At 36.3% G+C, this 13,928-nt stretch overlaps 1 protein-coding gene across 2 annotated transcripts in view; it reads right to left on the reverse strand.

Annotated features, from left to right (window-relative positions):
* Nucleotides 1-13,928, reverse strand: part of LOC134848887 (protein CLEC16A-like) — a 244,273-nt gene that overhangs the window by 12,235 nt on the left and 218,110 nt on the right. The window contains exon 23 of one of the 2 annotated variants that reach the window (XM_063866408.1): nucleotides 1,154-1,315. In XM_063866408.1, coding sequence (XP_063722478.1) covers nucleotides 1,154-1,315 — 162 coding nt within the window. Of the gene's footprint in view, nucleotides 1-1,153; nucleotides 1,316-13,928 lie in introns of those variants that run through there. The other variant, XM_063866409.1, reaches the window with a different exon arrangement.

Consider the following 13,928-nt stretch of genomic DNA (forward strand, 5'->3'; position numbering starts at 1 on the left):
TGATAATGACTACTATGTAAGTTCCAATCATCTCATCGCTACTTACTTGGCTTCAAATTTCAACCAAAACTTCAATTTTTTAACCGGCTTTTCAATTTTTCATGCCAATTTTTTACACAGAGGCTAAGCTGCAATTCGCAAACACAAATGAACAAACACCAAAAAAAAGAAACTACGACCGCATGTGTAAAGAAAGATGACTGGTGCAAATTATGGCAATACTTTCAGGCAAAACACAAATCACTATAAGAGATTATAACCACTCCAATGCAAGTGATTCCGAAAACTGATCGAAGAAAGTAAAGTTATCCGAGTTTTCTGTAATCAATGCTTTAAAATAGCTACATTCAACAGTTTTTTTTACCGCACGCGCATTTTTCATAAAAACCATTGAAAAAAAGAGTTTTAAATCTTACTTAGTACCGGTGAGTTTGTAGGTCTGATTTTTTATGCATGCTCATTAAAGCAAATCTAAACAAATTTAAAAGACTAGTGCGTACTATTTCATACAAAAAACTTCATTCAGTACCTGTTTGTGAAAATGACATTGACACTGACTCTGATATGTATGTTTTTTAAACAAATCTTTCCCGAAATTACTTCGGAGATACCGAACGCATCACGTATAACATTTGTGTGAAAATATTGGTGTAAAAAAGGGCCTTAACCAGTTACAGCCTTATTAAATCTTTTTTCTCAAGTACAGAAATATCGGTTGAGCGTAAGATAACGAAAACCTTCATTTTTTTCAGAGGTATGATCTTCAACAACTTGGTTCTGTTTTAAAATTTCTCAGATTTTCAGCTGTAAAATTAAGAACACAACTTAACTCATTCTTAAGAATAGAAGTGCTTGTTTCACTTATATTTATATAAATATGTACATTTACACTAGTTTGTTCTCCACTCTTACTTAGGTTTTCTTAGAATGCTATTTGGTAGCCTACATATCCAGCATAGTTTTTTCCTGATTCCTTATATGTTATTTTAATATTATACATTATGGATTCCATCTTAATTTTGATATCAATTCAAGATATCAATTCTGTTACAAAGGTTCTACTCTGATTCGAAGAAATTTAAAAAAGATTCGATCACTTTTCTCGGTACATAAAAAGAAAACCAAACCGGAAAAGCAGAAGTTCGAAACTAACCAATTCATTTGGTAAGTCGCAGAAGCTATTCGACCTTTGTCTTGTTCTACCATCTGCATCAGTTAGAGTCTCCGCCCTTCCTCTACTGACTGCGCTTGTCCTATTCGACCTCGCATTTTGAGCCAGGGTCAACAGAGTCGACTTCCCCTGTCCACTCGATCCCTAAACATTGAACAAATTTTCAAACAAAGGAAAATTTAGTTCGACTTCGAATAATTTTGTCGAGACACCAAAAGCTTGAAAATAAATTAAGAGCACATAGCAGCTAAAGATGATACCAAAAACCGGCTTCGAAACATTGATAAACTAAAACATAGAAACTTTTGCTTTATAATTGTTTTTCTAACTTCTAACATCTATGAATACTTCTCTTAAAACGATACGGTTCAGTTCGAAAAAAATGTCAACTTTCAGTACCTGATTTTCAATGTAAATGCCAAATTGTCCATCCAGCAAAAGGATTTTCACCAAACCCGTGTTGCTCAGATTTTGAAGTTTTTAGCAAGAAATCAACGTCAAAGAATGTCGGCAATCAAGATGATCCATGGGGACCAATAACGTTTCCAAGTTTACACTACGCAAACCATGTCGAATTTAGATGGCTAGGTTACTCTCACTTTCCTCCAGTATTCAAATGAGCTAACCGATAAAACTCTCAATTAAAATTAGGCTATTGGAGCCCTCTCAATACGAAGAGCTCATAAAATGATGTTGCCTGGAATTTTTAATCAAAATCTCATAACTGAAAATCAATAGCTACAGTTCCCTCAAAGACGTTGAAATGAAATTTGTATGGTCCGATACTAAGGAAAACGTAGTACCAATGATTTTCTGAAACATTTGAATCGATCAGAAACCTCTCAATATCAAGAGTTCAAAATATGACGCTGCGAAACAGCTCTTAGCCAAAAAACGGAACCACCGTACAGATATTGATTGTGACAGTGGATGTACGAAATGTTGGTCACTTTTATTACTTCTCCCCTGGCCACAAAACACTCAACTGCCTGGACCTATCGGACGAAGATCGGAAGCTTTTCGACAAAAAAGCTAAATGAAGAGCTGTAACCAATTTGTAAGTTCAGACATATGCCAGAAATTTCACTGCATGCACAAAAAATGACATGCCGAGAAAATTTTTGCAAATTCTTATGTTTGAAAATAACAGTACCTCAAATACGTTGAAATGAGGATTGTAAGGTCCGATACTAGAAAAATGTGGTACCAATGATTTTTTGAAACGTTTGAATCGATCAGAAACCGTTCAATATCAAGAACTCAAAAAAAGACGCTCCGAAACAGCTTTAGGCCAAAACTGGAACCACTATACAGACATTGATTTTGACTGTGGATGTACGAAATGTTGGTCACTTTTATTACATCTTTTGGCATCAAAAAAACTCAACCGCCTGGACCTATCGGACGAAGATCGGAAACTTTCCGATTAAAAAAAAGCTGAAGAAACAACTGCAACCAAACTTATAATTTCATACATATGCCAGAAATTTCACTGAATGCACTGGTGACCAATAGAAGAAAAACTGCGCAGTATATGTCTTCGGTCAACAATTTTTGACAACTCTTGATGGGTAATCTTCGTATAAATTTCTGTCAAAAACAGAAAGGCACTTCATCTTTGCTACGATCAGCTCCACAACCTTCGCCAAAACAAAAGGAGTATGGTACCAAATCGGAAAATGACTACAAATTGGCAAACCGGAGGAAAGATGACGCCGGCTCAATTATCGGCCAAGCCTTAATTACTAAACATTTATATTTTAGATTCATCAATTCAAACAGACAAGTAGCGACTGATATATCTAATGTCGACATTTAAAATGTTTAAAACACTCTGGAAGAATCACTAACTTATGTCTATGAGCTGCGATTTCAATACTCCTATGAAGTGCTTTTCCAATATTTCTTACAGCTACGATTTCAAATTTTCATTACTTTTCTTGAAACGATACGATTCAGTTCGGAAAATGTTGTCAACTTTCAGTATTTGATTTTCCATGAAAAAACCAAATTTTCCACCCAGCAAAAAGATTTTCACCAAAACCGTGTTGCTAAGATATTGTTTGAAGTTTTTCGCATGAAATCCTCCTCAAAGAATGTCGGCAATCAAGATGATCCATGGGGACCGATAACGTTTCCAAAATTACAATACACAGACTATGCCGAATTTAGATGGCTAGGTTACTCTCATTTTCCTCCAGTATGCAAATGAGCTAACCGATAAAAGTCTCAATTAAAAGTTAGGCTATTGGAGACCTCTCAATACGAAGCGCTCATAAAAAAATGTTGCCTGGAATTTTTAATCAAAATCTTATAACTGAAAATCGATAGCTACAGTTCCCTCAAAGACGTTGAAATGAAATTTGTATGGTCGGATACTAAGGAAAACGTAGTACCAATGATTTTCTTAAACAGTTGAATCGATCAGAAACCTATCAATATCAAGAGCTCATAACAAGACATTGCCGGGAAACTTTATTCAAAATCCTATGTTTGCAAATTGATGGCTACAGTTCCTTCAAACACGCTGAAATGAAGTTTGTATGGTCCGATACTAAGGAAAAAGAAGTATGAAGGATTTTCTGCAACATTTGAATTGATCAGAAACCTCTCAATATCAAGAGTTCAAAATATGACGCTCCGAAACAGCTATTAGCCAAAAAACGGAACCACCGTACAACCGTACAGATATTGATTGTGACAGTTGATATACGAAATGTTGGTCACTTTTATTACTTCTCCCCTGGCCACAAAACACTCAACCGCCTGGACCTATCGGACGAAGATCGGATGCTTTTCGACAAAAAAAAGCTAAAAGAAGAGCTGTAACCAATTTGTAAGTGCAGACAAATGCCAGAAATTTCACAGCATGCACAAAAAATGACATGTCGAGAAAATTTATGCAAATTCTCATGTTTGAAAATAAAAGTACCTCAAATACGTTGAAATGAAGATTGTAAGGTCCGATACTAGAAAAAAGTAGTACCAATGACTTTCTGAAACGTTTGAACCGATCAGAAACCGTTCAATATCAAGAGCTCAAAAAATGAGGCTCCGAAACAGCTTTAGGCCAAAACTGGAACCACTATACAGAAATTGATTGTGACTGTGGATGTACGAAATGTTAGTCACTTTTATTAAATCTTTTGGCATCAAAAAACTCAACCGTTAAAAAAAAGCTGAAGAAACAACTGCAACCAAATTTATAATTTCTGACGTATGCCAGAAATTTCACTGAATGCACTGGTGACCAATAGAAGAAAAACTGCGCAGTATATGTCTTCGGTCAACAATTTTTGACAACTCTTGATGGGTAATCTTCGTATAAATTTCTGTCAAAAACAGAAAGGCACTTCATCTTTGCTACGATCAGCTCCACAACCTTCGCAAAAACAAAAGGAGTATGGTACCAACTTGGAAAATGACTACAAATTGGCAAACCGGAAGAAAGATGACGCCGGCTCAATTATCGACCAAGCCTTAATTACTAAACATTTATATTTTAGATTCATCAATTCAAACAGACAAGTAGAGACTGATATATCTAATGTCGACATTTAAAATGTTTGAAACACCCTGGGTGAATCACTAACTTATGTCTATGAGCTGCAATTTCAATACTCCTATGAAGTGCTTTTCCAGTATTTCTTACAGCTACGATTTCAAATTTTCATTACTTCTCTTGAAACGATACGATTCAGTTCGGAAAAAGTTGTCAACTTTCAGTACTTGATTTTCCATGAAAAAACCAAATTTTCCACCCAGCAAAAACATTTTCAACAAAACCGTGTTGCTAAGATATTGTTAGAAGTTTTTCGCATGAAATCCTCCTCAAAGAATGTCGGCAATCAAGATGAGCCATGGGGACCGATAAAGTTTCCCAAATTACAATACACAGACTATGTCGAATTTAGATGGCTAGGTTATGTGCCAGTCGGTCATGTTTGGAAGTTTGACCTTGAGAAAAGCAAGAGCACTTAATTTTGGGGTGAAATTTAATTTTTCAAAAATTCGAATGGAGCCTGTCATGCACGATTTTCTCGCGATAACTGAAAACCGAAAAAGAGAAATCAGAACAATCGAGTGACAATCGCGGGAAAGTTGCAAGATAAATCACTAGGAAATTGCCATTCGCAATTTCCGAGACAATAATAATCTAGAGTAGAGCTGTCCTATTTGAAATAGAAGACAGAGTGTTCCTGAGAACTGGACAATTATCCAACTGGTCAACTATTCGAACTGGACCAGAGTGAACCTTCGGTGGAAAGGTGGACAGCTTGAGTGTCCCAATGGTCCACATAAAACTACATTCTAGAGTACAAACTTGTTCCTGTTGTTGAAACTGACAAACATTAAACTCATTTAGTTACATTATTTAATTCTTGAGTTGCTTACCGACTTAATTACTCCCAATTCTTGAGCGTGCTACAATGTGAGTACCAATTTAAATTTCTAGAGTGTGTTTTATAATTGTTATGTTGAGGTAAGGCGAGTTTTAGGTTGATCCATCTGAAATGGATCAAAGTTCCACTGTCTAATAAAAAGTAACTTAACGGATTGTTCCGACCCGGTTTTTAACGGCGTTCATGTATTTTGGGTATCTAGAGACCTAAGTATGGGGACGTTCTTAATTCTAAAGTGGGGGGATATTTTAGTAGTAGCCTTTAAGCTGTAACGGGTCGTAGTCTCATGTCACAAACGAACCGAATTGGCTCCGACTGATTTGAGGTAGAAAAACACAAGAGATAGTGTCCCTGACTCTTGAGCCAATGGTTATAGGGCCTATTTTTCTTAAGCCTCATGTGTGACTGCAGTAGACGAATGTTACATTACTCTCACTTTCCTCCAGTATGCAAATGAGCTAACCGATAAAACTCTCAATTAAAAGTTAGGCTATTGGAGACCTCTCAATACGAAGCGCTCATAAAAAGATGTTGCCTGGAATTTTTAATCAAAATCTTATAACTGAAAATCGATAGCTACAGTTCCCTCAAAGACGTTGAAATGAAATTTGTATGGTCCGATACTAAGGAAAACGTAGTTCCAATGATTTTCTTAAACAGTTGAATCGATCAGAAACCTATCAATATCAAGAGCTCATAACATGACATTGCCGGGAAACTTAATTCAAAATCCTATGTTTGCAAATTGATGGCTACAGTTCCTTCAAACACGCTGAAATGAAGTTTGTATGGTCCGATACTAAGGAAAAAGAAGTATCAAGGATTTTCTGCAACATTTGAATCGATCAGAAACCTCTCAATATCAAGAGTTCAAAAAATGACGCTCCGGAACAGCTATTAGCCAAAAAACGGAACCACCGTACAGATATTGATTGTGACAGTTGATATACGAAATGTTGCTCACTTTTATTACTTCTCCCCTGGCCACAAAACACTCAACCGCCTGGACCTATCGGACGAAGATCGGATGCTTTTCGACAAAAAAAGCTAAAAGAAGAGCTGTAACCAATTTGTAAGTGCAGACAAACGCCAGAAATTTCACTGCATGCACAATAAAGGACATGTCGAGAAAATTTATGCAAATTCTTATGTTTGAAAATAACAGTACCTCAAATACGTTGAAATGAAGATTGTAAGGTCCGATACTATAAAAAAGTAGTACCAATGATTTTCTGAAACGTTTGAACCGATCAGAAACCGTTCAACATCAAGAGCTCAAAAAATGAGGCTCCGAAACAGCTTTAGGCCAAACCTGGAACCACTATACAGACATTGATTGTGACTGTTGATGTACGAAATGTTAGTCACTTTTATTACATCTTTTGGCATCAAAAAACTCAACCGCCTGGACCTATCGGACGAAGATCAAAACCTTTTCGATTAAAAAAAAAGCTGAAGAAACAACTGCAACCAAACTTATAATTTCAGACATATGCCAGAAATTTTACTGAATGCACTGGTGACCAATAGAAGAAAAACTGCGCAGTTTATGTCTTCGGTCAACAATTTTTGACAACTCTTGATGGGCAATCTTCGTATAAGTTTCTGTCAAAAACTGAAAGGCACCTCATCTTTGCTACGATCAGCTCCACAACCTTCGCCAAAACAAAAGGAGTATGGTACCAACTTGGAAAATGACTACAAATTGGCTAACCGGAGGAAAGATGACGCCGGCTCAATTATCGACCAAGCCTTAAATACTAAACATTTATATTTTAGATTCATCAATTCAAACAGACAAGTAGAGACTGATATATCTAATGTCGACATTTAAAATGTTTGAAACACCCTGGGTGAATCACTAACTTATGTCTATGAGCTGCAATTTCAATACTCCTATGAAGTGCTTTTCCAGTATTTCTTACAGCTACGATTTCAAATTTTCATTACTTCTCTTGAAACGATACAATTCAGTTCGGAAAAAGTTGTCAACTTTCAGTACTTGATTTTCCATGAAAAAACCAAATTTTCCACCCAGCAAAAACATTTTCAACAAAACCGTGTTGCTAAGATATTGTTTGAAGTTTTTCGCATGAAATCCTCCTCAAAGAATGTCGGCAATCAAGATGAGCCATGGGGACCGATAAAGTTTCCCAAATTACAATACACAGACTATGTCGAATTTAGATGGCTAGGTTACTCTCACTTTCCTCCAGTATGCAAATGAGCTAACCGATAAAACTCTCAATTAAAAGTTAGGCTATTGGAGACCTCTCAATACGAAGCGCTCATAAAAAGATGTTGCCTGGAATTTTTAATCAAAATCTTATAACTGAAAATCGATAGCTACAGTTCCCTCAAAGGCGTTGAAATGAAATTTGTATGGTCCGATACTAAGGAAAACGTAGTTCCAATGATTTTCTTAAACAGTTGAATCGATCAGAAGCCTATCAATATCAAGAGCTCATAACATGACATTGCCGGGAAACTTAATTCAAAATCCTATGTTTGCAAATTGATGGCTACAGTTCCTTCAAACACGCTGAAATGAAGTTTGTATGGTCCGATACTAAGGAAAAAGAAGTATCAAGGATTTTCTGCAACATTTGAATCGATCAGAAACCTCTCAATATCAAGAGTTCAAAAAATGACGCTCCGGAACAGCTATTAGCCAAAAAACGGAACCACCGTACAGATATTGATTGTGACAGTTGATATACGAAATGTTGCTCACTTTTATTACTTCTCCCCTGGCCACAAAACACTCAACCGCCTGGACCTATCGGACGAAGATCGGATGCTTTTCGACAAAAAAAAGCTAAAAGAAGAGCTGTAACCAATTTGTAAGTGCAGACAAATGCCAGAAATTTCACTGCATGCACAATAAAGGACATGTCGAGAAAATTTATGCAAATTCTTATGTTTGAAAATAACAGTACCTCAAATACGTTGAAATGAAGATTGTAAGGTCCGATACTAGAAAAAAGTAGTACCAATGATTTTCTGAAACGTTTGAACCGATCAGAAACCGTTCAACATCAAGAGCTCAAAAAATGAGGCTCCGAAACAGCTTTAGGCCAAACCTGGAACCACTATACAGACATTGATTGTGACTGTTGATGTACGAAATGTTAGTCACTTTTATTACATCTTTTGGCATCAAAAAACTCAACCGCCTGGACCTATCGGACGAAGATCGCAACCTTTTCGATTAAAAAAAAGCTGAAGAAACAACTGCAACCAAACTTATAATTTCAGACATATGCCAGAAATTTCACTGAATGCACTGGTGACCAATAGAAGAAAAACTTCGCAGTTTATGTCTTCGGTCAACAATTTTTGACAACTCTTGATGGGCATTCTTCGTATAAGTTTCTGTTCTGTCAAAAACATAAAGGCACTTCATCTTTGCTACGATCAGCTCCACAACCTTCGCCAAAACAAAAGGAGTATGGTACCAACTTTGAAAATGACTTTAAATTGGCAAACCGGAGGAAAGATGACGCCGGCTTAATTATCGGCCAAGCCTAATTACTAAACATTTATAATTTAGATTCATCAATTCAAACAGACAAGAAGAGACTGATATATCTAATGTCGACATTTAAAATGTTTGAACCCTGGGTGAATCACTAACTTATGTCTATGAGCTGCGATTTCAATACTCCTATGAAGTGCTTTTCCAATATTTCTTACAGCTACGATTTCAAAATTTCATTACTTCTCTTGAAACGATACGATTCAATTCGGAGAAAGTTGTAAACTTTCAGTATTTGATTTTCCATGAAAAAACTAAATTTTCCACCCAGCAAAAAGATTTTCACCAAAACCGTGTTGCTCAGATATTGTTTGAAGTTTTTCGCATGAAGTCCTCCTCAAAGAATGTCGGCAATCAAGATGATCCATGGGGACCGATAACGTTTCCAAAATTACAATACACAGACTATGTCGAATTTAGATGGCTAGGTTACTCTCACTTTCCTCCAGTATGCAAATGAGCTAACCGATAAAACTCTCAATTAAAAATTAGGCTATTGGAGCCCTCTCAATACGAAGAGCTCATAAAATGATGTTGCCTGGAATTTATAATGAAAATCTCATAACTGAAAATCGATAGCTACAGTTCCCTCAAAGACGTTAAAATGAAGATTGTGTTGTCCGATACTTAAAAAGTAGTACCAATAATTTTCTGAAACATTTGAATCGATCAGAAACCTCTCAATATCAAGAGTTCAAAATATGACGCTGCGAAACAGCTCTTAGCCAAAAAAACGGAACCACCGTACAGATATTGATTGTGACAAAGGATGTACGAAATGTTGATCACTTTTATTACTTCTACCCTGGCCACAAAACACTCAACCACCTGGACCTATCGGACAAAGATCGGAAGCTTTTCGACAAAAAAGCTAAATGAAGAGCTGTAACCAATTTGTAAGTTCAGACATATGCCAGAAATTTCACTGCATGCACAAAAAATGACATGTCGAGAAAATTTTTGCAAATTCTTATGTTTGAAAATAACAGTACCTCCAATACGTTGAAATGAGGATTGTAAGGTCCGATACTAGAAAAATGTAGTACCAATGATTTTCTGAAACGTTTGAATCGATCAGAAACCGTTCAATATCAAGAACTCAAAAAATGACTCTCCGAAACAGCTTTAGGCCAAAACTGGAACCACTATACAGACATTGATTGTGACTGTGGATGTAACAAAAGTTGGTCACTTTTATTACATCTTTTGGCATCAAAAAACTCAACCGTTAAAAAAAAGCTGACGAAACAACTGCAACCAAATTTATAATTTCTGACGTATGCCAGAAATTTCACTGAATGCACTGGTGACCAATAGAAGAAAAACTGCGCAGTATATGTCTTCGGTCAACAATTTTTGACAACTCTTGATGGGTAATCTTCGTATAAATTTCTGTCAAAAACAGAAAGGCACTTCATCTTTGCTACGATCAGCTCCACAACCTTCGCAAAAACAAAAGGAGTATGGTACCAACTTGGATAATGACTACAAATTGGCAAACCGGAAGAAAGATGACGCCGGCTCAATTATCGACCAAGCCTTAATTACTAAACATTTATATTTTAGATTCATCAATTCAAACAGACAAGTAGAGACTGATATATCTAATGTCGACATTTAAAATGTTTGAAACACCCTGGGTGAATCACTAACTTATGTCTATGAGCTGCGATTTCAATACTCCTATGAAATGCTTTTCCAATATTTCTTACAGCTACGATTTCAAAATTTCATTACTTCTCTTGAAACGATACGATTCAATTCGGAGAAAGTTGTAAACTTTCAGTATTTGATTTTCCATGAAAAAACTAAATTTTCCACCCAGCAAAAAGATTTTCACCAAAACCGTGTTGCTCAGATATTGTTTGAAGTTTTTCGCATGAAGTCCTCCTCAAAGAATGTCGGCAATCAAGATGATCCATGGGGACCGATAACGTTTCCAAAATTACAATACACAGACTATGTCGAATTTAGATGGCTAGGTTACTCTCACTTTCCTCCAGTATGCAAATGAGCTAACCGATAAAACTCTCAATTAAAAATTAGGCTATTGGAGCCCTCTCAATACGAAGAGCTCATAAAATGATGTTGCCTGGAATTTTTAATGAAAATCTCATAACTGAAAATCGATAGCTACAGTTCCCTCAAAGACGTTAAAATGAAGATTGTGTTGTCCGATACTTAAAAAGTAGTACCAATAATTTTCTGAAACATTTGAATCGATCAGAAACCTCTCAATATCAAGAGTTCAAAATATGACGCTGCGAAACAGCTCTTAGCCAAAAAACGGAACCACCGTACAGATATTGATTGTGACAAAGGATGTACGAAATGTTGGTCACTTTTATTACTTCTACCCTGGCCACAAAACACTCAACCGCCTGGACCTATCGGACGAAGATCGGAAGCTTTTCGACAAAAAAGCTAAATGAAGAGCTGTAACCAATTTGTAAGTTCAGGCATATGCCAGAAATTTCACTGCATGCACAAAAAATGACATGTCGAGAAAATTTTTGCAAATTCTTATGTTTGAAAATAACAGTACTTCAAATACGTTGAAATGAGGATTGTAAGGTCCGATACTAGAAAAATGTGGTACCAATGATTTTCTGAAACGTTTGAATCGATCAGAAACCGTTCAATATCAAGAACTCAAAAAATGACTCTCCGAAACAGCTTTAGGCCAAAACTGGAACCACTATACAGACATTGATTGTGACTGTGGATGTACCAAAAGTTGGTCACTTTTATTACATCTTTTGGCATCAAAATACTCAACCGTTAAAAAAAACCTGACGAAACAACTGCAACCAAATTTATAATTTCTGACGTATGCCAGAAATTTCACTGAATGCACTGGTGACCAATAGAAGAAAAACTGCGCAGTATATGTCTTCGGTCAACAATTTTTGACAACTCTTGATGGGCATTCGTCGTACAAATTTCTGTCAAAAACTGAAAGGCACTTCATCCTTGCTACGATCAGCTCCACAACCTTCGCCAAAACAACAGGAGTATGTTACCAACTTGGAAAATGACTACATATTGGCAAACCGGGGGAAAGATGACGCCGGCTGAATTATCGGCCAAGCTGAATTACTAAACATTTATAATTTAGTTTCATCAAATCAAACAGACAAGAAGAGACTGATATATCTAATGTCGACATTTAAAATGTTTGAAACACCCTGAGTGAATCACTTAACTTATGTCTATGAGCTGCAATTTCAATACTCCTATGAAGTGCTTTTCCAATATTTCTTACAGCTACGATTTCAAATTTTCATTACTTCTCTTGAAACGATACGATTCAGTTCGGAAAAAGTTGTCAACTTTCAGTATTTGATTTTCCATGAAAAAACCAAATTTTCCACCCAGCAAAAAGATTTTCACCAAAACCGTGTTGCTAAGATTTTGTTTGAAGTCTTTCGAATGAAATCCTCCTCAAGGAATGTCGGCAATCAAGATGATCCATGGGGACCGATAACGTTTCCAAAATTACAATACACAGACTATGTCGAATTTAGATGGCTAGGTTACTCTCTCTTTCCTCCAGTATTCAAATGAGCTAACCGATAAAACTCAATTAAAATTAGGCTATTGGAGCCCTCTCAATACGAAGAGCTCATAAAATGATGTTGCCTGGAATTTTTAATCAAAATCTCATAACTGAAAATCAATAGCTACAGTTCCCTCAAAGACGTTGAAATGAAATTTGTATGGTCCGATACTAAGGAAAACGTAGTACCAATGATTTTCCGAAACATTTGAATCGATCAGAAACCTCTCAATATCAAGAGTTCAAAATATGACGCTGCGAAACAGCTCTTAGCCAAAAAACGGAACCACCGTACAGATATTGATTGTGACAGTGGATGTACGAAATGTTGGTCACTTTTATTACTTCTCCCCTGGCCACAAAACACTCAACTGCCTGGACCTATCGTACGAAGATCGGAAGCTTTTCGACAAAAAAGCTGAATGAAGAGCTGTAACCAATTTGTAAATTCAGACATGCCAGAAATTTCACTGCATGCACACAAAGACATGTCGAGAAAATTTTTGCAAATTCTTATGTTTGAAAATAACAGTACCTCAAATACGTTGAAATGAGGATTGTAAGGTCCGATACTAGAAAAATGTAGTACCAATGATTTTCTGAAACGTTTGAATCGATCAGAAACCGTTCAATATCAAAAACTCAAAAAATGACTCTCCGAAACAGCTTTAGGCCAAAACTGGAACCACTATACAGACATTGATTGTGACTGTGGATGTACCAAAAGTTGGTCACTTTTATTACATCTTTTGGCATCAAAAAAACTCAACAGTTAAAAAAAGCTGAAGAAACAACTGCAACCAAATTTAATTTCTGACGTATGCCAGAAATTTCACTGAATGCACTGGTGACCAATAGAAGAAATACTGCGCAGTATATGTCTTCGGTCAACAATTTTTGACAACTCTTGATGGGAGTTCGTCCTACAAGTCTCTGTCAAAAACTGAAAGGCACTTCATCCTTGCTACGATCAGCTCCACAACCTTCGCCAAAACAACAGGAGTATGGTACCAACTTGGAAAATGACTACAAATTGTCAAACCGGAGGAAAGATGACGCCGGCTGAATTATCGGCCAAGCTTAATTACTAAACATTTATAATTTAGATTCATCAATTCAAACAGACAAGAAGAGACTGATATATCTAATGTCGACTTTTAAAATGTTTGAAACACCCTGGGTGAATCACTTAACTTATGGCTATGAGCTGCGATTTCAATACTCCTATGAAGTGCTTTTCCAATATTTCTTACAGCT

The sequence above is a fragment of the Symsagittifera roscoffensis genome, chromosome 6, assembly GCF_963678635.1.
Source record: "Symsagittifera roscoffensis chromosome 6, txSymRosc1.1, whole genome shotgun sequence".
In the NCBI taxonomy this organism is placed as follows: Eukaryota; Metazoa; Xenacoelomorpha; order Acoela; family Convolutidae; genus Symsagittifera; species Symsagittifera roscoffensis.